The sequence below is a fragment of the Mirounga leonina genome, unplaced genomic scaffold (assembly GCF_011800145.1).
Source record: "Mirounga leonina isolate KUSES-001 unplaced genomic scaffold, KU_Mleo_1.0 Mir_507, whole genome shotgun sequence".
NCBI classification, from domain to species: Eukaryota; Metazoa; Chordata; class Mammalia; order Carnivora; family Phocidae; genus Mirounga; species Mirounga leonina.
In genome coordinates, this window is record NW_023270789.1 from 2,016,593 (window position 1) to 2,041,202 (window position 24,610).

General features: G+C 38.0%; 1 protein-coding gene and 2 non-coding genes across 6 annotated transcripts in view; all 3 read left to right on the forward strand.

Moving 5' to 3' along the window:
- Nucleotides 1–24,610, forward strand: part of SPAG17 (sperm associated antigen 17) — a 235,062-nt gene that overhangs the window by 158,834 nt on the left and 51,618 nt on the right. For all 4 annotated transcript variants that reach the window (XM_034990189.1, XM_034990187.1, XM_034990186.1 and 1 more), the window contains 6 exons: nucleotides 4,377–4,594; nucleotides 10,083–10,227; nucleotides 12,089–12,243; nucleotides 22,112–22,300; nucleotides 24,004–24,149; nucleotides 24,455–24,585. In XM_034990189.1, the coding sequence (XP_034846080.1) occupies nucleotides 4,377–4,594; nucleotides 10,083–10,227; nucleotides 12,089–12,243; nucleotides 22,112–22,300; nucleotides 24,004–24,149; nucleotides 24,455–24,585 (984 nt within the window). The remainder of the gene's footprint in view (nucleotides 1–4,376; nucleotides 4,595–10,082; nucleotides 10,228–12,088; nucleotides 12,244–22,111; nucleotides 22,301–24,003; nucleotides 24,150–24,454; nucleotides 24,586–24,610) is intronic.
- On the forward strand, nucleotides 16,481–16,560 carry LOC118000535. Its single transcript, XR_004676488.1, has one exon. It is a non-coding gene; the product is annotated as a small nucleolar RNA U2-19 (small nucleolar RNA).
- LOC118000539 lies at nucleotides 16,715–16,784 on the forward strand. The gene has a single exon (XR_004676492.1). It is a non-coding gene; the product is annotated as a small nucleolar RNA U2-30 (small nucleolar RNA).

Below are 24,610 nucleotides of genomic sequence, written 5' to 3' on the forward strand. Positions count from 1 at the left end.
CACTCACGTTTGTTTTACTTTTTTAATGTAATTTTGACTATTCTGGTTCTGTAGCATTTCTGTATGAATTTTAGGATCAGATTGTTAATTTCTGCAAAAGAGGCAGCTGGGATTTTTATAGAGATTCCACTGAACATGTAGATAAATTTTGAGAGCATTGACATCTTAACAATATTGTCTCTAATTCATGAACTAGGGATATCTTTTTATTTATTTAGGTCTTCTTTAATTTCATTCAGCACTTTTTTATAGTTTTCAGTATACGATTATTAACAATTGTTTTGTTAAGTTTTCCTAAGTGTTTTATTCTTCTTGATCCTATCATAAATGGAATTATTTTATTTTGGGGTTGTTCATTGATGGTGTACACCAATACAATTGAATTTTTGTATTTTGGCCTTGTATCGTGAAACCTTGCTGAACTTTCTTACTCCAATATTTTTTGCTTTGCAGCAACTTTGGAAATAAGATCCCAGCCCCCGGTGTTTGTTGTTGTTGTTGCTGTCATTGCTGTTTGTTTAGTGACTTTCCTGAACTTATTCTTGCAAGTCTTTCTCCTTTGTCCTGTGTGGCTACTAAAGTCTCTGCTGTATTAGCTTAGTGATCAGCTAGTGATTAGGTGGGGATTTACTTACATGCCTCAAGCCAAAAAGTCTCCCAGCCTTTGCCAAGGGAGCTTATTGGGGCATTCCTTCATCACTCTCACAGTTTAAACCCTAGCCTTAGCCTCAAGGTCAGCCAGAGGTGAGAGATTTGGTGTTTCTCAGGTCTTTCCTGGACATGAGTACAATCCTACACATTCATCTGGCCACAGGAAAATGGCAGAATTTTTCAAAGTCCCTACAGTCATCTCATTCTCCAGCTTTTCAAGTTTTTAGGTCAGCCTCTTGTTTGCCCCAACTATTATTGCTGCCTGAGACAGCCACATGATGATTAATGGCCACCGATTGTTTCAACAAGGGCCCCAGCATAAGGCTGTTTACAGTGAGTGAATTCTGATTCAGGTCAGAGTGAGGATTTTCGGGGAATTTTCAGAGCAAACAATGATGAGTCTCTAGGAATGGGGCTTTTAGGGAGAATTCCAGGCCTATTGGCCCCCTCCAGCAGCTGCCACACTGTTGGCTTTCACAGCTACTGTGATTCCAAGGCTACTGTTTTTCAAGGCTCCTGCGCAGTTGGAGATGGGGAAGATGGAGGATGAGAATCGGGCAAGTTGTAACACCACAAAGCAGTGGTTCTTCCTGAGATTCAGCTGATTGTTGCAATTCTTTGGTTTATTTCCAGAGTTCTGAAAGAGTTGGGTTTTTTTAAAAGATTTTATTTATTTATTTATTTATTTATTTGACAGAGAGACACAGCAAGAGAGAAAACACAAGCAGGGGGAGTGGGAGCCGGAGAAGCAGGCTTCCCACTGAGCACGGAGCACGATGCGGGGCTCGATTCCAGGACCCTGGGATCATGATCTGAGCCAAAGGCAGACGCTTGACGACTGAGCCACCCAGGCGCCCCATAGAATTGATTTTGATTTTTTTTTTCCAGTGTTCTCATTGTTTTGTTGGAAGAATGGCTTTTTGAAGGTCCTTTCTTGCCATTCCAGAAGTGCTTCTCCCATCTCACAAGAAATACTATTTAGTATTTTCATTATTTTTTTAGCTCTAAATATTTTCTAATTTCCATAATGACTTCCTTTTTGACCCACAAGTTACTTAAACATGTTTCTAAATTTCCAAAACTGTGAAGTGTTTCTAGGATTTTTAAATAATCAATTTTTAACCAATTTTTTGAAATTCATTGAAACATGATATATAGCCTCAAATATGGGCAAGTGTTTAAAAAAGTCTGTGTATGATTGAAAAGGGCATGTATCCTGCAGTTATTGAGTATAGTGTTCTCTTTATAACTGTTAGATCAAAACTGTTAGGTGTGTTATCCAATCTATTTTCAAGTTCAGCAAACTTCTCTGCAAAGGGCAATATAGTAAATATTTTTTTTATTATGTTCAGTTAGCCAACATATAGTACATCATTAGTTTTTGATGCAGTGTTCAATGATTCATTAGTTGTGTATAACACCCAGTGTTTATTTAGACTTTATGAGCCATATTGTCCCTGTCACAACTACTCACCTCTGCCGTTGTAGCATGAAAATAGCCATAGACCATACATAATTAAATGAAATGGTGTATTGGATTTAAATAAAACCTATTTATGGACGCTAAAATTTGAATTTCATATAATTTTCATGTATCACAAAATAGTATTGTTTTGATTTTTTTAACTATATAGAAATGTCAAAAGAAGCATTACTTCACAGACTACAACAACAGACAGCAAGCCGTATTTGCTCTACATGTCAAAATTTGCCAATCCCTATTGTATAACTTCATGGATATTTTTAATCTACTATATCAGTTTATTCAACAGAAGTATGTTAATTTTTTTAGTAATAATAATACTAATATTTACTTATGTTTTTTATTTTTTTGAGAGTGAAAATAGTATTTTATTTATTTTTTATTTTTTTATTATGTTATGTTAGTCACCATATAGTACATCATTAGTTTTTGATGTAGCAGAAGTATGTTTAAATAAGGGTAAAATAGTCTATCCAGGTGCTATACTCCTTTTAATTTAATCTTTATTTCTGAAATTATTATATCTTTTTAATAGTTCTGTAAGGTTTTTCTTTATATACTTTGAGGATGTGATTTTATTAACTTACAAATTTAGATATCTTCATGGTAAATTTAACTTCTTATCAGTAAGCAGTGGCTTTTTGTTCTAGGATTTTTTTTTTTTTTTTGCCCTTATGTCTATTTGCTTATATTATTATAGCCACACCAGCTATTGTTTAATCCCTTTGCATTATAACTTTTTCATACTTTATTTTACTTTCAGTGGTTTATGTTTAAATATATCTCTTGTAAGCAACTTATAGGTGAATATTTTAAAATTTTAATTTGATAATTTTTGTCTTTTAACCAGAGCTTCTAATCCATTTATTGTATAACAGGTATTTTCTGAAAATGTCTTTATGTTGTCCCCACCCTTGGATGATAATTTCACTGGGTACAGAATTCTGGATTAATAGGTGTTTCCTCTCCAGCATATTGACAAAAATTCCTTAGATTCTTCTTGCTTCCACTGTTGCTGTCGAAAAGTTGGCTCTCAGTCTAATTGTTGTTGCCGTGAAGATAATCTAACTGCCTTGAAAATATTTTATTTTTCTTATTATAATTTCAATACAATTTAGCTAGGTGTGGATTTCTTTTTATTTATCCAAGTGAGAATAAATTGGGATTATTGAATCTATGGATTAGTATCTTTCATTTAGTCTGGAAAATTCTCAATAATTACCTCTTTAAATGTTGTTTCTGTTCCATTTTTTGCATATATAAGAGACTTTTACCTCTCTTTTATTATTTCTATTACTTTGACTCTCTGAGAGTCATTCTAAATAATTTCGTTAGGTCTATCAGTTCTCTTTTAATGCTCTGGAAATAGAAATAAGTCCAAATTAAATTTGGGCAAAGTTAAAGCTTAGCTTCCTGCATATGTCTTATTGGACTCGTCCCATTAGTTAAATCTGCATCTTAGGCCAAGATCCATGCTCTGGTGCACATTTCATACTCTGAATCTGAGGAATCTTCCTAGAGCTAATAATCCTTCACTACCTTTGTTTGTAATTTGCTTCTGGGTCTGAGTTTACATCATCATTGAGGTTTGATAACACTGGCCAATCTCATCTACAGATCACTCATCATTATTTATACAAATGGAGCAAATCTATCCATGATACAGGGATTGAGGTATTATTCACAGAGTTCGATAAGGTTTTTTCAGTTCCGTATTCCTTTCCAAATAGGTGGTGTTGGGGGGGATTGGGAGGAGGGATGCGTCAAATGATTATCCACGTAGTAGTTGAATTGTACAAATCCTCTCCCCTAGTGAGAGGCCAAAGGTATATGCCTGGTTGGTAAAGTTCTCCAGATCCAGAGCTAAAGAAAGCTGTCTCCTATCTAAGACTAACAAAATGACAAAATCAGGGGAATGAAGAGTTAAAAATCTGGGAAAATGCTAGAGTTCAGTAAGTCAAAAGAAGGAATCTGAGGTACGGAGCAAAGGTAAGCTTTAAAAACTAGGGTACAAAACCCCAAATCTGGAATCCAGGGAGCTATAGGCAATACCCAAAATTATACAGAAATTGACCAGAATAGGTATTTTTCCCACTTGAGAAATAATATAATTGATGAATACAACTTAGAATTTCTATGCCACAGTGTCTGATGTAGCTTACAGTGTGTTAAAACTTAATGAATAATCTATATAATTGATATTATAATTATACTGTGTTTGATTTTACTTGAACTTCTGCAGGAAAAAGTCACAAAAATCAGTCATCAATTGCACATAAGAATGAAAGCCATGAACCTCACCCAGAGACAGTTCAAAGAGTAACTCCTGTGGAGGTTCATGTAGGCACCTGGTTTACAACCACACCTGAAGGAAATCGGATTGGCACCAAAGGATTAGAAAGAATAACAGACATGACCCCATTATTATCCTTTAAGGCCACAGATCCTGTCAACGGAACGGTATGGCAAACTATTGTATATTGCAAAATTTTTATAAATCATTAGAGTTCTGAAACAACACATTAGAAGAGCACCTGACAAATAATTAATTTTTTGTAACTACTTGGTAAATAGTGGGTTGATGGATGAACAGATGGATCCATCTTTGCAAACACAAAACCTTTGTGTGGTTTATTTGACTAGAAAAATGTACCATGAAATACTAATTTTTGAAATGAGAAACAGATCATCAATATCTATATCACATTTAATACATATAAGATTGTGTCATATATTTCTTTATCTTGGATATATTTGTGTGTATGTCTTATCTTCTAGAAGCTGAGGGGCTACACTTTGTTCCTATTTCTTTGTGTGCAACTGAAATGAGTGGTAGAAATTTATTCATGATCCATGACTTCAAAGAATGTATAGTATATTTAAGGAGATGTTTACATTAAATAATTCAAGAATTTGGCAACATTACAGAGCAACTGGACAAAAGATTTGTAGCCTAAGAATAAGTGACAAATGAGTGGTATAGAAAATAATGGTTTGGGGGCACCTCAATGGTGCCGTCAGTTAAACGTCTAACTCTTGGTTTTGGCTCAAGTCACAATCTCAGGGTCGTGAGATTGAGCCCCATGTCCAGCTCTGCACTTATGCAGAGTCTACTTGAGATTCTCTCTCTCCCTCTGCCCCTCCCATTACTCATGTGCCCTCTTTCTTAAATAAATAAATAAATAAATAAATTAAATAAATAAATAAATAAATAAAATCTTCAAAAAAAAAAAAAAGAAAGAAAAGAAAAGAATGGTTTGGCTTATTATGTGAAATCAAAACTCCTGGGATGAACAATAGTACCTTCTATGTGGCAGGCCTTCTGTTAGGGGTTTTTTTTTTTTAAGATTTTACTTATTTATTTGACAGAGAGAGAGATAGCAAGAGCAGGAACACAAGCAGGGGGAGAGGGAGAAGCGGTCCTCCCACCGAGCAGGGAGCCCAACCCCAGGACCCTGGTATATGACCTGAGCTGAGGACAGACACCTAAAACTGAGCCACCCAGGCACCCTGTGGGGGTTGGGGTTTTGTGTACATTATCTCATTCAGTCTCCACACCAATGAATATTATACTACTCTGGTGAGGAAATTGGGCCTCAGCAAGTTAAGTAATGCAGTCAAGAGTACACATCCAGGAAGTGCTGGATCCCAATTAGAAACAGTTGTTGGTGACTGAAAACTGAGCTCTTTCCATTCCTCAGCTAGTCCTCTGACATCTCATGTGGAGCTTTGCAGTACCCATGACATGATGGGTAGTTGCCTTATATCTGGGCTTGAGACTTCCTACCCTTGTTTATAACAATGTGCTGCTGGTCAAAAGCAATGATGAATTACATTACCTAAACAAACGTGTTTTCCTTTCTTCTTCAGTCTACTTCTGAAATAATTTTGTAATCTCTTACCTTGTCTGCTAGTTGTATTTTTTGTGAGACTCAAAGTACGTATTATCTCAGGAAGTTTTTCTGGTCACTTCAAATAACTCCCTTTCATTCAGCCCCTGATGTAGATTATTTAGCATAATATGCAAATGCGATGAATATTTCTTAGTAACTCTCTATTTCCCTAATTATTACCTATCACCATTATGGAAGCATGAACCAATGTCCAAGAGCCTGGATTCAAGCATTCGTTGAACATCAGACACCTAAGAGATAAATAAAAACAACAGTAATAATAATATTGACTGATCACTTGCTGTTTGCTAAGCCCTCTTCTCCTTTTATTCTCACAACAGACTTGTGTTGTTTCCATTTTACAGATGAGGCAAAAACAGAAAGGTTAAGTAATTTTCCCAAAAGCACACAGCAAGTAGTAGAGTCAGAATGTGAACCCCAAGGTTGCATTCCAGATCCCGTGTGCTTAGCCACCAGGGAAATAAGGGCCAAGATATCACACGGTTGTACAAAACAAAATTGAAAATCGATGTTTTTTCATGACACCTGACATGAAGTATCACTAAATTAGAGGTGTGGGCACTGCCCTCGTAGTGACACAGACCTGGTTTGAACCCCAGCCACGCTCCTACTGGTTGTGTGACTTTGGACAAGCTTCTAATCCAGTTTTTCTTATTTACAAAATGGAGATAATAGTCATACCTGAGACAATTGATAAGATTGATGCCAGATCCAACACTATCAGGTGTTCAGTAAATATTCTTGCTACTGTATTCTTCTCACCACTGAGAATAATAATTTTCCCACCATATGGTGACCAGAAAGTGTCAGTGTTACGTGGTGCTTTGAAATGTTCGAATAATTCTAAATAATAGTAAATATCTCTACTGGCTAAAGAGCTAGTATTAACCCTTGCTGACTTGATGACTGACTGAATGTTAATCACTTTGCCAACATTTTCTCGCTTAATCCACATTACATCCCTGAAGAAGATACTAGTGTTGCCTTCATTTTGCAGATGAGGAAACTAGAGCACAGAGAAGTTAAGCCACTTGCCTAAGTTGCCCAGCCATCTGTGAAGTTAGGATTTGAACTCAGGCAGCTTTACTCCAGAGCTCATGCTCTCAACCACTATATTCTCTTTTTTTTAATTTTTTTATTAACATATAATGTATTACTTGTTTCAGGGGTACAGGTCTGTGATTCATCAGTCTTACACAATTCACAGTGCTCACCATAGCACATACCCTCCCCAAAGTCCATCACACAGCCACCCCATCCCTCCCACCCCCTCCCCTCCAGCAACCCTCAGTTTGTTTCCTGAGATTCAGAGTCTTATGATTTGTCTCCCTCTCTGGTTTCATCTTGTTTAATTTTTCCTCTCTTCCTTTATGATACTCTGTCTTGTTTCTCAAATTCTTCATATCAGTGAGATCATATGATACTTGTCTTTCTCTGATTGACTTATTTCACTTAGCATAATACCTTCTAGTTCCATCCACAGTGTTGCAAATGGCAAGATTTCATTTTTTGATGGCTGCATAATATTCCATTGTATATATATATACCACATCTTCTTTATCCATTCATCTGTCGATGGACATCTTGGCTCTTTCCACAGTTTGGCTATTGTGGACATTGCTGCTATAAACATCGGGGTGCACGTACCCTTTCGGATCCCTACTTTTGTATCTTTGGGGTAAATACCCAGTAGTGCAATTGCTGGATCATATGGTAGCTCTATTTTCAACTTTTTGAGGAACCTCCATACTGTTTTCCAGATTGGCTGCACCACCTTGCATTCCCACCAACAGTGTAGGAGGGTTCCCCTTTCTCCACATCCTTGCCAACATCTGTCATTCCCTGACTTGTTAATTTTAGCCATTCTGACTTCAACCACTATGTTCTTCAGCAGTATTTCTCATTTAACACATTGGCTGAGAGTTCCAATGATAAGAACCTAAAATAATGACAGCATGCATTTCTCTCATATATAGTGATTTCTGCCTACTATAAAGAGATAAGAAGGCAATTATCACCTGCTTCCAATAGCCACAGATATTTGAATCAAAACACAGCTAACAAACCTGCTGTCACATCCATTTGGACTCTTCAGTGAAATACTGTGTCCCTTACACTTAGGACAGTACAAGTTAGAAAATACTCAATGATTGAAATACGTATTACATAATTTGCAATACTGTTCTTGCCACTTGGACACCATCCGTGCAAGGAAGGAGGGAAGGAAGCATAAATGGGCAGAGGGAGAAGCTGAACTGAGGCACAGACCAGACAAAGCCTCAGCCAACTGGCTGGGGCTCAGGAGCCAGTATGCTCTGCCTCAGAGTCCCGAGTCTGGTAGCAGGAAGCAGACTGGTACGTCCCTGCCTCACTCAGTCACTGGACACAGTTACTCTGGAAAGCTGTGAGTCAGGCAGAGCATCTCTCTGCACCTGGGGCAGACACAGAAAGAGCTGAGAGCCGGAAGCTGTTTGCTGATAGCCCCCCCCCCCCCCCCCACAGTTGGGGAGCAAGTCCTCTCTTGAAGAGAGATACAGGCCGTGCATCTCCGTATCTGCCACATCTGCACACACACACACACACACACACAACTGGGGGTGTAGAGCTTCACTGGTCAACCATTGAGCTACTGTATGTAAGGGCCTGATCGTTCTTTCAGAGTGAAGCACTTGTCAGAACTAAGTGAATTTTTTTTCTGTGACTGCTACTCTTTAGTCCTGCTTTGGCTCTGCTTGGGAGAAAGGCTGAAGTCCTTAATCACAGTTTAAAGCTCTCTCTCATTTGATCCTTCACCTTCTGGCCTCATCTCCCACCCTTCTCCTCACTGCTTCCTGGGGTCCTTTGAGTCCCCCGTGCTGCTCCCCTGCACCAACACACCCAAACCAAGCTCTGGCCTTGCTTCCTCTGAGGGGAAGCCAAACCACATCAGAAGTCTCACTATAGACACTGACCAGGTGATCCCTCCAAGGGCTCCTTTGGGGTCTTCCTTAATGACCGTCTTTCTTCCAGGATGGGAGGGAGCATATGATCTGTGTCTTTCTTATGGTCTGTAACTCCTGGAGGATAGGGACTTAAACTTTAGTCTCATCCCATATCGTACCCTCAGCACCTGTCACAGTTCACAGCACATGGCCGGCACTCCACATTGGAACAGACCTGGGACATACGGGGCTGACCAGGTTACCACCCTTTGGCTTCCTGCCTTGGATGATAACAGCTATATTTCCTTCTCAGACCTTCCATCCATCTTCCACAGTAACCCTCTCCACCGGAATAGAAGACATTACAGGTTAAAATTGACAATCAAACTAACAAACATCCAGGCTTTAATCTGCACCTGCATTTGCTCCGCTTTAGGGAAGGACACAAGGCAGCAAATGCAGCGTGATCAGTGGGGCGCCCTCGTCCAACTGGGTGGCCCAGCAACAAGCCACAGGCACAGCTTCTTTTACCCCTCCAGCCCACATGGGGCACGACCAGCAGCCACAGACAAGAGCCTGTGAGCGTGTGGATCGGCTTGAAACACAGAGAAGCCACAGCCTCTGTTCCCCACCAATTTTCATGTTCTGTTCTGATGACATTAGACTGAGGTGGCATGGCAGGCAATGCAGCCTCCACCGACCATGCTCACCTTACACCTGTAATTTTCAAGGAGGCAGGACCTGGGATCATTTTCCCAGACAGACCGGGGCCAGGCCAGTCCTGATGTGAAGTTTCTCACAAATACACAATGCCGGGAGTAGCATCAATTTCCAAGTCAAACAGCCTTAGTCGAACACCAGCCCCAGTGCTTGCTGAGTGAACTTGAGCAAATTTCTTAACTTCTCTAAACCTACATTCCCTCATCTACAAAATGGGGATAGCACTGTCTGCCTTCCTGGATTGTTGCAAAGCTTTGACCAAGTAGAGGAGATCAAACTTTAGCTTATAAACGGATAACCAGGATTTTGATGGTATTCAATGAGGTATAAAAATAAACGCACTTGGGATGAACCACCTGACCAAATGATCGTGCTCTGCCTTTGTATGTTCAGGTCATGACAACTCGAGAAGACAGAGTGGTCATTGTGGAAAGAAAAGATGGTACTCGGATAGTGGATCATGCTGATGGTACCAGAATCACAACCTTTTATCAAGTTTATGAAGATCATATTACTCCTCCAGATGATCACAAAATAAGTAAGTTTATTTTTCAAGCATGTGACAATATTTGTGTCTTTAGAATAAGATGAGTAGAAATGTCACTGCTTTTTTTTAACCCACACATAAGAAAAATAATTTTTTGAAGAACTCTCTTAACCAAAGAATACACGTGCAGTCTAGAGCAGGGCCTCTGTGGCCCTTTTGTTACTTTTTTTTATCCTCAACAGATGTGGGAGTGATAAAAGCTCCAGTTGGCTATCTAGTTGGCTATCTATTACTATATAGATGGGTAGTAATAGTACCTTTTTCCATTTTCACTGCTAAAATATAGTGTGGATTGGTGGCAACTAAAAGTTAATGATCATGACTTCATTGCCTGGGACATTAGCTCTCAGACCTGTTTCTGTTGATACTTATGGAACCTGATTTGCATATAGGTGACCTCAGTAAGGTCCTCCTTCAATTTGGAACATGCCTCTCATTATCAGAGAGACGGTGTGAGAGAAGAACAAGCTGCAGATGCTAGTTAACAGACACCTGGGCAGAGACTCTAAAAGCATAACGCCTTTCCTAACCTAAATTTAAACAAGATTTTTAAAGGCAAATTATTCCCTGATTCCCTTTTCTTTAATTCCAGATTTTATTTGTTTAATGCATTAAATGCTTCCTTGCCAAATTAAGTGCAACAAAACCGGCAAGCAAGTGGGAAAAGACCAACCTTCATATCCCACTGGTTAGAGGGAGAATTAAAAGAGCCACTGGAGAGGGCAATTTAAAAATATAAGTTTAAAATGTGCATATCCTATGATGCACTGACTCCACTTCTGGGTATATGTAGAAAGACACTCTTAACAACACTCTTACCCATTTGTACAAGGAAATAGGTTCAGGGTGCTACTTGCAACACCAAGTATGATATCAAAATGCTGGGAAATAGATGTCCATCAACAGCAGAATAGAAACATAAAATGCAGTATTTTTTTTTTAAATGGTCCTGAAATGCACTTTATTATATCAGGAGTCTTTTTTTTTTAAAGATTTTATTTATTTATTTGAGAGAGAGAATGAGATAGAAAGAGAGAGCATGAGACGAGGGAGGGTCAGAGGGAGAAGCGGACTCCCTGCCGAGCAGGGAGCCCGATGCGGGACTCGATCCCGGGACTCCAGGATCATGACCTGAGCCGAAGGCAGTCGCTTAACCAACTGAACCACCCAGGCGCCCCAAATGCAGTATATTTTTACAAAAGAATACTATACAGTAGTTAAAAGGAATGAAGTACACACATACACACACAAATACCCACACACCTACATATCAAGATGGCTAAAGGTCTCAAAGCGATGTCAAGTAGAAAAAAGTAGGTGTAGAAGGATACATACAGTAATATGTAATGTATGCATATTTAAAGCTCACAAAAGATGATATATTATTTTGATTCATATATTTATAGAAAAGATAAAAGTAGACTTCAAGAGAAGGGAATAAACCCAGAGATAAGGAGAAAAGTGAACTTCAACTCACCTGTAATTTTTCTCTTATATACATATTAAGAATGTTGAAACAGATATGGCAAACTATTAACAAGTGTAAATTCTGATTGGTGAGTATATGAATAGTTAAATTATTTGTTATGCTCTTCGGGGTGTTTTCAATTTCTCAAAATAAAAACAGTAGTGAGAACAAAAGAGCACACTAAATTAAGTAGGAAGAATTATTCTGGAAGAATGACTCTGCACTGACAGTGAGTAGGCCACACACCAGCCCCGTGGAGTGAGTTCTCAGCACTTGGTCTCAACTTCTAGTCCAGGTGGCCAGGAGACAGGAGCAAACTCAGCAGGCAGGCGTGTTTCCCAGTGTGTGCGTCCTGTCAAATGCTTACCTTGCATTTGCTTGCAGCTGAAAGTCCTCAAACTGTCACCAGGCAGGTGAAGTGCATGCGGATAGAAAACTCACACTACGCCACTATCATCACCAACTGCGAGGACAGTAGCTGCTGTGCCACCTTTGGGGATGGGACGTCTATTATTGCAAAGCCACAGGGAACATACCAGGTGGGTCTAGGGGGAGATGAGGAGTGCCAAAGGGAAGTGTCCGTTCAACTAAGAAAACCCACTCCTCTGGGGCGGTGAATATTCCTGCCATGTACAGCTGTCGTTCCTTTTGTCTCATGTTCTTAGAACACACTCCTCAGTCTCTTTTTACTTACTCATCTTCTTTTGACAGTCCATTACAGAAAAACACTGTCCTGCTTGTCTTACAATGCTTTGGTATTTTGGGATCAAGGTTTTAAACCAGAATGTATTTGTTGGGGATCTTTTATGTGGTAGGTGGCAGGCACTGTTAGAAGCACTCATGTGATCTGTCCTGTGCCTACCCGACCAGCTTCACTTCCTGCCACCTCTGTCCTTATTCACACTCTCCCGTCCTTCCCATCTCCAGTCCATTGCCACTTCACCAAGAGTCCCCACAGGATGGGAGGGAGCATATGATCTGTGTGGTCCTAGGAGAGCAGCTTGCAAAGCTTTGTTCTTGAAGGCTCAGGAGGGAGCACTGTTAGCAACTCCTGTACCTTCCTCCATTTCCCTATTAATCACAACCACCTCGTGTCAGCCTGTAGTCCCTTTAGCCTTGGAAGGATTTGCCCTCATCTTTCCACTTGCCGGAGAAGAGACACAAGTGCCAAGATGTCACATACAATGTCACAGGATGCTGAGAGCACAAAACCAGAAGATGACTGACAAAGACCTCAGTGACAAACATTTGTTATTGTGAAAGCTGCTAAAGCCAGTTTATCCCTCCCATCTCTCCAAATAATGTTATCCTACTCCCTCTTCTTCCAGTGTAGACTGTTATGGAGCAAGGCAGGTGCTGAAAATGAGACACGATTGTGAAGTGTGGCAGTTGGCTAAGGGGTGCAATTTTTCTTCTACAATACTCAGAATGTCCATTTTTTCCAGCAGATTGGCAGCATCCATATTCCAGTACCACGTGTGCTACCAGATGTCATGAGAATCCCCTAAGATTGTGTGATGAGTCCACTTTTTGTCTTGTTTTTATCATAGTCCCAAACTCAAATGGTTACAACTATGAGGGCAAAGGAATTTTAGAACCAGTGACAGTTGCCACTGGAGAAAGAGACATAAACAGAAAAGAGATCCAACTAAGACACATTTGGTGTCTGCCACTATTGTGTAGCCACTTGTTCCTTCCAGCTTTGCCCAATCTCCCAAAACACAGCCCAAGAATGGATTGGAAGGTTGACCACTCTTGGTTGAGAAACACACAGACCTTAGTTCCCAACTGGAAAAAAAAAAAAAAAAAACCTCCAAATAAATTTACCAACACCTATTATAGTTCTGTAGTTGTATAGCACTGAAAGATGGCATTCAAATATACCCTCTGCCCATCCCCTATTGGTTGGTCATCACTTCATCACTCACCAGCATGAGAACAATGGGCAGTATGATGAGTGAGGCTGGATTTTAAGCAATGTAATAAAAAAAAAAAAAAAGGAGGTAGATCTTGGTATTATCTACCATTGTACCTTAGCAGCACTAAAAAGATTAACCAAGACATCAAATAGGAGGCAGGTATAACAGTTGCTATCCTCTATGACTATAATGTGTCACAAGTAGGGGTGGGACCATCCACCCAGCTAGAGGGTTTCAGGAAGACAAGATGGTAAATATGGGTCTATTAGCCCCCATGGGAAACCTTCCTCTGTCCCTCGTTCTAGGAACTGAAACCAGTTTCCCTAGACCAGAAGGCCTATTGTCTTTCTGGGGAAAGTGTGTGTATGTGTGTGTGTATGTGCTGGAACGGGCTTCTGAAAGAGAGTAGTCAGACTATTCTTCTATGCCAGTATGATCCAGCCTAAGTGGTTCCTTTGGGGAAGATACAGAAATGTAATAAGCATTTATAAGAATACTTTGGAGGAGGACTTCAAGAGTCCTTGTCTTTGTTAGCAATACCATAAACAAACACCTTATAATAATGGAATGTGGTTATATCCTCTACTCGGTATGTGAAATCAGTTGGAAGAGGCAAATTTTATAGTAAACTTTCAGCAGTATATATAAAATATGAGAATGTAAAATGAGAATTCTATTTGCTAACTGGCTATCAGGTTAATCAGAAACAATCTCTAGCAGAAAATGTGGGTCATCACTATATTTGCCATGTTGAGCCTGTAGGCTTCAGCATAGATGTTTCTCCAGGTTAACTTCCTAGAAAGAAATGCACGTCCTGTTTATCAGGTTTACTTTTGTCATTTCTATATTGTTGCTTCACCTGGTCTATGGTATGTGTCTTAACAGTGGATGTTACAGGACATCCCTTCTCTGTCCAGAGCAGCTTTCAGTAAATCATGGAGTCAAATCTGACAGTTTGGGTCCATTTTGATGAGGACTTTTGGAGGCCAGGAAAGTTGCAAATTTACCAGCCACCAGTGCCTACTCTAAAATGTGCCTGAAACCACAGAAAAGTCTCAGAATTAGCCAAGGTCAAATGGGGTTCTCTGGGCCTGGGCAATGGTGGGTAGTCAGTATGAGACACTTCCAGAATGGTAGAGTAAGGACCTCTGAAAATACATTACTACACAAAAACAACTAGAAAACTGAAAATATTGTCAAAATCAACTTTTTCAGAACTCTGGAAATTAACCAAAGGATTACAACAATCAGAAAAGCAAAGAAAGACAAAGACTTGATCCTGGGAAGTACAGCAAGATTCATGGTGATTTCACTTGCCATATTCCCCTCCCCGCCCCCAGCTTCATGGTACCCTTCAAAATCAACACCCTCACATTCATGATAGCAATGAAAACCAGCATGCCAGCAAACACTGAAAGAGGAAGAATAGATTTAGAGCTCTCCAAAAGTCTCACCACAAAATATTGTCATTGTTGACCTGTTTGGCTGTTCCCTGGAAACCCCATTTGCAAGGGTTATCTTTATTTGATCTGACTCTGAGCTCACTCACCACAGACTTTTCCCCAAATGGAGGTAATTATTTAACATTACAGCTGCCTGAAGTGGCAATAACAAACAAGAGGGTGAACAAAAAAATTAAAAGGAACAGCTGGGGAACAGAAGCCCATATAAGGCTTTGAAAAGCTCTGACACATTCCTTGGAATCATCCTCTTCTGAGGGCTCTGTTTGCATACTGGGGTATTCTTTTCAGTACTCCAGCTGAAAGTTTATAACTCTACTTAGCCTTTACTCCCTGCTTATGCAGATCCTCTTGATCGGCAAGAGTGAAAGATTAGGGCTTTCTGAGCTCTTTTCCAGGCATGCATACAGTCCTGCACATGAATGTGGCTTTCTAGATTCCAAGGAATATGTGCTTATAACGTATAAAGATGTAATTTTTTTTTTACAATACTAACACAAAGTAGGAGGGAAGGAATAGAGCTATATAGGCGCAAAGATTTTGTATAATATTGAAATTAAGTTAGTATTATTTCAATCTTGATGGTTATAAATTAAGACATTATTTGTGATCTTCAAGAAACTCTAAGAAGGGGCGCCTGGGTGGCTCAGTTGGTTGGGCGACTGCCTTCGGCTCAGGTCATGATCCTGGAGTCCCGGGATCGAGTCCCGCATCGGGCTCCCTGCTCGGCAGGGAGTCTGCTTCTCCCTCTGACCCTCCTCCCTCTCATGCTCTCTGTCTCTCATTCTCTCTCGCAAATAAATAAAATCTTAAAAAAAAAGAAACTCTAAGAAAGTAATGGAAAAATATATAGTAAAAGAAACAAGGGAACTAAAGTGGCAAAAAATGTCTATTTAAAGGCAGTAATGGATGAATACAGGGGGAAAAGAAGCATAAAGCATATAGAAAACAAATAAAAAATTGGAAGATATAAATCTGACTTCACTAATTACATTAAGTACAAATGGATTAAATAACCCAATAAAAAAGCAGATATTGGAAGAATGGATTAAAAAACATGATCCACATATACGCTGTTGACAAGAGATACATTTATATGGTCAAAGACACAGTTTGAAGGGAAAAGGATGAAAATAGATAGACCTGCAATAAGTAATTGAAAGGGAACTAGAGTGGCTATACTAATTCAGACAAAATAGATCTTACAACAAAATATTATCAGAGACAAAGAGGTTATGTTATAATGATAAAAGGATCACTCCATCAAGAAAACATAACAACTATAAACATATTAGGCACCTAACAACACGTCCAAAACATCTAAGTATTTCCAGAGTTGTACATTATACAATTTAAAATGTCAAGTTTTTTCTCTGAGATCTGCTCTTACTGAAGTGGATCAGTGATGAAATTAGCCAAATCTGAGCGTCAGAAGACCTTGCAGTCTACCTGATGCATGATCTCTGTAGTTCTGAGAAGCAAACGTAATTTAAAATAATAAGGGCTTGTGTCTGGAGATGTGTGTGTGTGTGTGTGTGTGTGTAAAGGTGACCGTGTATAACTGAGGACTTGATGAATGAGATTGGGGGAAGGAGAAGGGGAGATGTGTGTGTGTGAGACTAATGAGTTCTGAGCAATGATGAAAAGGTTTTACTACTGACCTTTACAACTATAAAGGCTTCTACACTTGATCTGAGCTCAGAATCAAAGAAAAAGAAGTCTAGTTTTAAATAGTAAAAACTGGCTTAGTTAAAACGAGAAATAGACAATTCAACAATAATATTTGGGAGACTTTAGTAGCCCATTTTCAGTAATGGATAAAATAATAAACAATAAAAGTGAATAATAAAAGAAAAATAAAAGACTTAAACAGCAGAATAACCCAACAAGACCTACTAGACATCTATAGAACACTCCACTCATCAACAATAAAACACATTATTCTCAAGTGCACATGGAACATTCTCTAGGAAAGACTATGTGTTATACCACAAAATAAGTCTCAGTAGATTTAAAAGGATCAAAATCATACAAAATATTTTCTACCACCACCATGGAATTAAATTAAAAATCAGTAACAGAAAGAAGTTTGGGAAATCCACAAATATGTGAAAATTAACACGGAGAAGAAATCACAAGAAAATTGCTTTGAGATGACTGAAAATAAAACCTTAATATCCCAAAACCTATGGAATGCTGCAAAAGCAATGCACAAAGGAAAATTTCTAGTTTTATATTGCCTAAATATGTATACTATAAAAGATCTCAAATCAATAACCTAACTTTCCACCTAAGAAACTAGAAAAAAGAAGGCAAACTAAAATCAAAGCAAACATATAGAAGTAAATAATAGATTATAATAGAAATAAATAAAAGACAGAATAGAAAACAATAGAGAGAGTCAACAAAACCAGAAGTTGTTTCTTTGAAAAGATCAACAAAATTGAAAAACCTTTAGGGAGAGAGAGAGAGAAAGGGAGAAAGGGTGGGGAGAGACCCAAATTACTAGAATTAAGAATGAAAGAGAAAACATTTTTTCCAACCTTCCAGAAATGAGAAGAATTATAAGGAAATACTATGAATATCAATAGATTAGATACCATAGATGAAATAGATAAATTTCTGGAAAGGTACAAACTTCTAAATCTGAGTTAAGAAGAACTAAAAAATCAGAATAGACCTATAAGAAGTAAAGAGATTGAATTGGTAATTTTAAAACTTAGCACACAGAAAAGCCCAGGCCCAGATGGCCTCACTGGTAAATTCTACCAAACATTTACAGAAGAATTAATACTGAAGAATTTTCACAAACTCTTCCAATATACAGAAGAGAAGGGAACACTTCCCAACTAATTCTATCTGGTCAGTATTACCCTGTTACCTAAACCAAAGTTATCACAAGAAAACTCCAGACCAATATATCTTATGAAGATAGATAAAAATCTTCAAGAAAATGCTAGCCAACTGAATCCAGCAACATGTAAAAAGGATTATACATTGTCACCAAGTGGGATTTATCCCCAAAATTTAAGGTTTGTTCAAGATGCAAAAATCAATCAATATAATATACCATATTAAAAAATAAAGGACAGAAACCACATGATTATCTACATAAGACTCAGAAAAAACATTTGACAGAATTCAATACCCTTTCATGATTAAAAAAAAAACAAAAAACTCAATGCACTAGGAATAGAAGGAAACTTCTTCAACCTCATAAAGGGCATCTACAAAACAAAACAAAACAAAAAAACCCACAGCTAACAAACAGCATTCTTATTGGTAAAAGACTAAAAGCTTTCCCCCTAAGATCAGGCACAGGACATGAATGTTTGCTCTCATCCTTCCAACTCAACATTGTACTGAAGGCTCTAACCAGGGCAATCAGACAATAAGAATAAATAATGTGCAAGCAGATTGGAAAGTAAAAAGTAAAACATCTCTCTTTTTACAGATGATATAAAAGTGTATTTAGAAAATCCTAAGGAAGGCAATCTGCCAAGAACACAATGTACACACACACACACACAATTAGAACTAATAAAAAAGTTCAGCAAGTTTGCAAGATATAAGATCAATATACAAAAGTCAATTGTATTTTTCTACATTAACAAAGAGCAATCCAAAATTGAAATTAAGAAAACAATTCTGTTTAAAGTAGCATCAAAAGGAATAAAATACTTCTCTTCAACAAATGGTGTTGGGAAATCTGGACAGCTACATGCAAAAGAATGAAACTCAACCACTTTCTTATACTATACACAAAAATAAACTTAAAATGGATTAAAGACCTAAATGTGAGACCTGAAACCATAAAAGTCCTAGAAGAGGGCACAGGTAGTAATTTCTCTGACACTGGCTGTAGCTATATCTTTTTTAGATATGTTTTCTGGAGCAAGGGAAACAAAAGCAAAAATAAACTGTTGGGACAACATTAAAATTCCTTCTGCACAGTGAAGGAAACAATCAACAAAAACTAAAGGAAAACCTACTGAATGGGAGAAGATATTTGCAAATGATGTATCTGATAAAGGGTTAGTATCCAAAAAATATAAAGAACTTACACAACTCAACACACACACAAAATAAATAATCCAATTAAAAAATGGGCAGAAGACGTGAACAGACATTTTTCCAAAGAAGACATACAGACATGAAAAGACGTTCAACATCACTCATCATCAGGGAAATACAAATCAAAACAACAGTGAGAGATCACCTCACACTTGTCAGAATGGCTAAAATCAACAATACAAGAAGCAACAAGTGTTGATGGGGATGTGGAGAAAAAGGAACACTTTGCACTGTTGGTGGGAATTTGAACTGGTGCAACCATTGTGGAAAACAGTGTGGAGCTTCCTCAAAAAGTTAAAAATAGGACTACCCTATGACCCAGTAATGGCACTACTGGGTATTTACCCAAAGAATACAAAACCCCTAATCTGGAAGGATATATGCACCCCTATGTCTATTGAGCATTATTTATAATAGCCAAATTATGGAAACAGCTCAAGTGTCCATTGATAGATGAATGGATAAAGAAGACGTAATATATATAAACACACACACACACACACACACACACACACACTATGGAATATTACTCAGCCATAAAAAAGGAATGAAATCTTGCCATCTGCAGCAACATGGATGGAGCTACAGAGTATAATTATAACCCTAGGTAAAATAAATCAGTCAGAGAGTGACAAATAGCTTATGATTTCACTCATATGTGAAATTTAAGAAAAAAACAAATGCAGAAAGGGAAAAAATAGAGTGATAAGCCAAGAAAGAGACTCCTAACCATAGAGAACAAACTGATGATTACTAGAGGAGAGGTGAGTGTGGGATGGTGAAATAGGTGATATGGATTTAAAAAAGGAATAAAAGGAATAAAATAATTAGAAATAAATTTAATAACACTGAAAACTACAAAATATCACTGAAAGAAATTAAAGAAGACCTAATAAATAGAAAACATCACATGTTAAGTTTATGGAAGACTTAATATTGTTAAGATGGCAGTACTCCCTACATTCTTTATTAACATCTCAGCTGCCTTTTTTGCAAAACTTGATAAGCTGATACCAAAATTCTTATGTAAATTCGAAGTACTCAGAATAGCCAAAACAATCTTGAAAAAGAACGAAGTTAGATGACTCACACTTCCTGATTTCAAAACTTACTACAAAGCTACAGTAATCAAGACAGTGTGGTACTAGAATAAAGATAGGCATATAGATCAATAGGATAGGACTAGGTATTCATTTATTACCAACTTGTGGTCAATAAACTTTTTATAAGCATGCCAAGCTAATTCAGTGGCGAAAAGAATAGTCTTTCAACAAATGGTGAATAAAGTTGGACCTGTATCTTACACTATACACAGAAATGAATTCAAAAGCATAAGGACTTAATTGTAAAAGCTCAAATGACAAACCTCTTAGAAGAAAACATAGTGCAAATCTTCATGTCTTTGAATCTGGCAACAGTTTCTTAGATGACATCAAAAGCACAAACTTTCATCAAAAGGAGAAAAGTTTGCACTTTAAAGGACACCACCCAGAAAGTGAAAAGACAACCTACAGAATGGAAGATATTATTTGTAAATCATACAAATGATAATAGTCGAGTATCCAGAATATATAAAGAACTACTACAACTCAGCAATGAAGACTAACAACCCAATTTTTTTAAATGGGAAAGGATCTGAATAGACATTTCTCCAAAGAAGTGATATAAATGACAAATAAGCACATGAAAAGATGCTCAACATCATTAGTCATTAGGGAATTGGAAATTAAACTATGAGATACTACTTCCCACACACAAAAATGACTGGAATAAAAAAGACAGACAGTAATAAGTGTTAGTGAGATTGTGGGGAAATTGAAACCCTCATACATTGCTGATAGGAATGTATAATGGTGCAATCACTTTGGAAAACAGTTTGGCAGTCCCTCAAAAAGTTAAAAATAAGAGTTATCATATAACCCAGCAATTCCACTCCTAGGTAGGTGTCCAAAGGAAATTAATATATACATCCACTCAAAAATTTGTATGCAGATGTTGATAGCATTGTTAATAATAGCAAGATTGTGAAAATAACACATATGTCCAATCAACTCACAAATAAACAAAATTTTATATATCTATACAATGGAATAGTATTGATCCATGAAAAAGAATGAATTATTGATACACACAACAATATGGATGAATCTTGAAAATATTATGCTAAGTGAAAGAAGCCAGACACAAAAGGCCTCATATTGCATGCTTCCATCTGTATGAAATGTCTAGAATATTCAAATCCATAGAGATAGCTGATCACTGGTTGCCAGGATAGGGTCACGGTTGATGCAGAGTGACTGCTCATGACATCAGTGTTTCTTTTTGGGATGCTGAAAATGTTCTGAAATTAGTGATAACATTTGCACATGTTTTTGAACATAGTAAAATCCATTGAATGTATACTTTATGGTATGTGAATTATGCCTCAAAAATGAGTCTATCTGAACCAGAAGTTATTACATGAAAGCTAATACTTAAGGACCGTGTCAGCCACCAGAGGAACACAGACAAATAAGAGTTCTTAAAAGCATTTGTCCTATAGCTTCTGACTGTTTGAGATACATTTTGCCCAAGAACATGAAGGATTCCAAACATTTTTAATAGAGGCGAGTGTGTTGACTTCAGTTAAAATATATTTTTATTATTTCATGTTAAATATTTGACATAAGAAGGCACAAGGCAAGTACTTGGAAAAGATATTAAAGTGAGTAGATAAATTATGAGTACACAAAAGGAATTGTACCCTGATTATTCAGTTTGCCTCTTTATCAGGGACCCCTTCCCAAAGCTCAAGTCCTCTCTTGGATAATGTTTCTTTGTTTGTTTTTTTCCTGGATAAAAACAATTTATGGCTGAGATCTATATATAATTTTTTTTCCTAAAAATGATTTTCCAAATCCTTCATGTTGAACAAGACATTTTAAATAATTTCTCTCTTTCTGTTACCCTTCCAGGTGTTACCTCCAAACATAGGCTGCCTCCACATTGATAGGGATTGCTCAGCTATATATTGCCATGAATTAAGCAGTGATATATACCACCCTTTCCAAAAACGTGAGCAGCTAAGAGCTAGCAGGTACATCATGAAGCACACATCAGAGGTTATCTGTGAGGTCCTGGATCCTGAGGGAAATACCTTTCAGGTAAAGTGCATCATTAGAATGGAGAAAGGGGCTGGATTTTTTTTTTTTTTTTTTTTTGAGATATTTCACACTAGAGCGCTTCCATGAAGCTTATACCTTGGTGGCCTTGGGATTAGTTATCCACTTACTGCTGATACTTTGCATAAGCAATAATGAATGTCAACATCTTTGCTTCTCAAGTGTACTTCCAAGGAGATAGAAAGTCAAACAGTTGGGACGGTAGAAATGTTAAGGCCAAATAAAGAATTAGAATGGAAGGCAAGAAACATTACTAAACATTTAAAAATAATGCCAACAAAAAGAAATGATATAAGAATGGTCTGTATCCAGGATAATTGAGAACGAGTTTGCTTGACTAGGCAGAGAATCCATGGTGAGAAGTATCAATTAGTGAGGGTTCTAGTAGGATTGAAGATGGGGAGGTGGGAGCAGCACTTAGCTAGTAGATGGTAGAGCTCTATCTTCTGTTTCTCTGTCCTTCAACACCACAACTATCCTCTTACATCCAGGCCTAAAGCTGGCAAACCATGGCCACCTCTTTATATAGGCCCATGAGCTAAAAATGGCTTTTATATTTTTAAATGGTTGGGAAAACTCAAAAGGAGAAGAATATTTCATGACACATAAAAATTACAGGAAATTCAAATCTCAATGTCATGATATAGTTTTATTGGACTACAGCCATGCTCATTCGTCTCCGACTGCTTTTGCATACAATGGTAGAGATGAGTAGTTGCAACAGAAACTGTGTGGCCTACAAATCCTAAAATATTTCCTCCCTATCCCTTGAAAAAAATGGTTTGCCAACCCCTGCTCTAAGCATTTCTCCTTGTTTCACTCCTCCACCCAACAGTAGAAGTTTGTGTATCAGCTAGTAGGTGGTGAAGTTATTTTTCAGATTTGGAACCATAGCACAGAGTCCCCAGCTTTGGTTTGGTATGCAGAGTAGCCCTGATCCTGCTTGGTTTTTTGGCCCTCAAAAAATGAGACTCTTCGCAGCATGAGTTCAGGCTGCTAACAAATTTCAATTTATAGTGAATTGAAATTGAACCTTAAAGCCCTAAACCCTCTAAGTTTAAACACATGGGACATTCAGGCCAAGCATTCTTCTAGGCATTAATGCTCTTCTTGGGCATCTCCTTCAATGGTCTTTCAGCCTGAACCACACTCCTTCGTGGAGAGATCCATGCCATATCTAAATAGTAGTAATGGCTAGAACCTTTCCTCTCATGCTGATACTACATCTCATGCTGATACTAAATCTCATGCTGATACTAAATCTTTAGTATCATGAATCCTGATTCTGCACTTGCAATCACAGAATATAAACTTCTCCATACTATCGCTTCTTGAGTATTTCAAGACATCTATCACATAAGTAGTCTCTCGTCAATGTTTAAATCCCCAGTTCCTAACTAATGCTCAAAAGATAAGGTTTTGAGTCCCCTGCTATCTTTGCCACCTTCCTCTGAGTATATTCCAGTTTGTCTTCCAGTTTGTATTCACAGTCTAGGTGTGGTTTTAAGTAGAGATGTGCCACTGGGTTTTCACTTTTATTAATGCCAACTGTACTTAATATTACCTTGGAGATAAATATCCCTGATTTTCTGAATATACCAAAAGACCACATGCTTTCTCAAATGGGAAACACAAGCTTCATGACATTTCTTTTCTTTTAGTTCCTTACATACTTTGCCCCTTAGGTTATGGCTGATGGTAGCATATCAACTGTGGTACCTGAAAACAATTTGGAAGAGGATCTAAGTGAAAAAGCTGAAGGCTATGATAATTTATCATCTACTCACCTTTATAAGAATCATCTGCAAATCTATGGTGAACACGTGCCCAGGTAATATGATAAAAATAATACCATGACTTTTTTTTTTAAAGATTTTATTCACTTATTTGAGAGAGACAGACAGAGAGAGCACAAGCAGAAGCAGGGGGAAGGCAGAGGGAGAGGCAGACTCTCCCCGCTCAGCAGGGAGCCCAACTCGGGGCTCGATCCCAGGACCCTGAGATCATGACCTGAGCTGAAGGCAGACAATTAACCAACTGAGCCACCCAGGCACCACTGACTTTTATTTTAAATTCCAAGTTTAAGGAGCACTTTAACTAATACTTCAAGTGGTTTGATTTTATTGCTTCAAATAGGTTTTTTGTCGTTTATGCTGATGGATCAGGAGTGGAACTTCTTCGTGACAGTGACATAGAAGAATACCTATCCTTGGCATATGGAGAATCCTCTACTGTTGTTCTCCAGGACCCAGTACAGGAACAACCAGGTAGGGAATCCAGAATTCTGGAAGT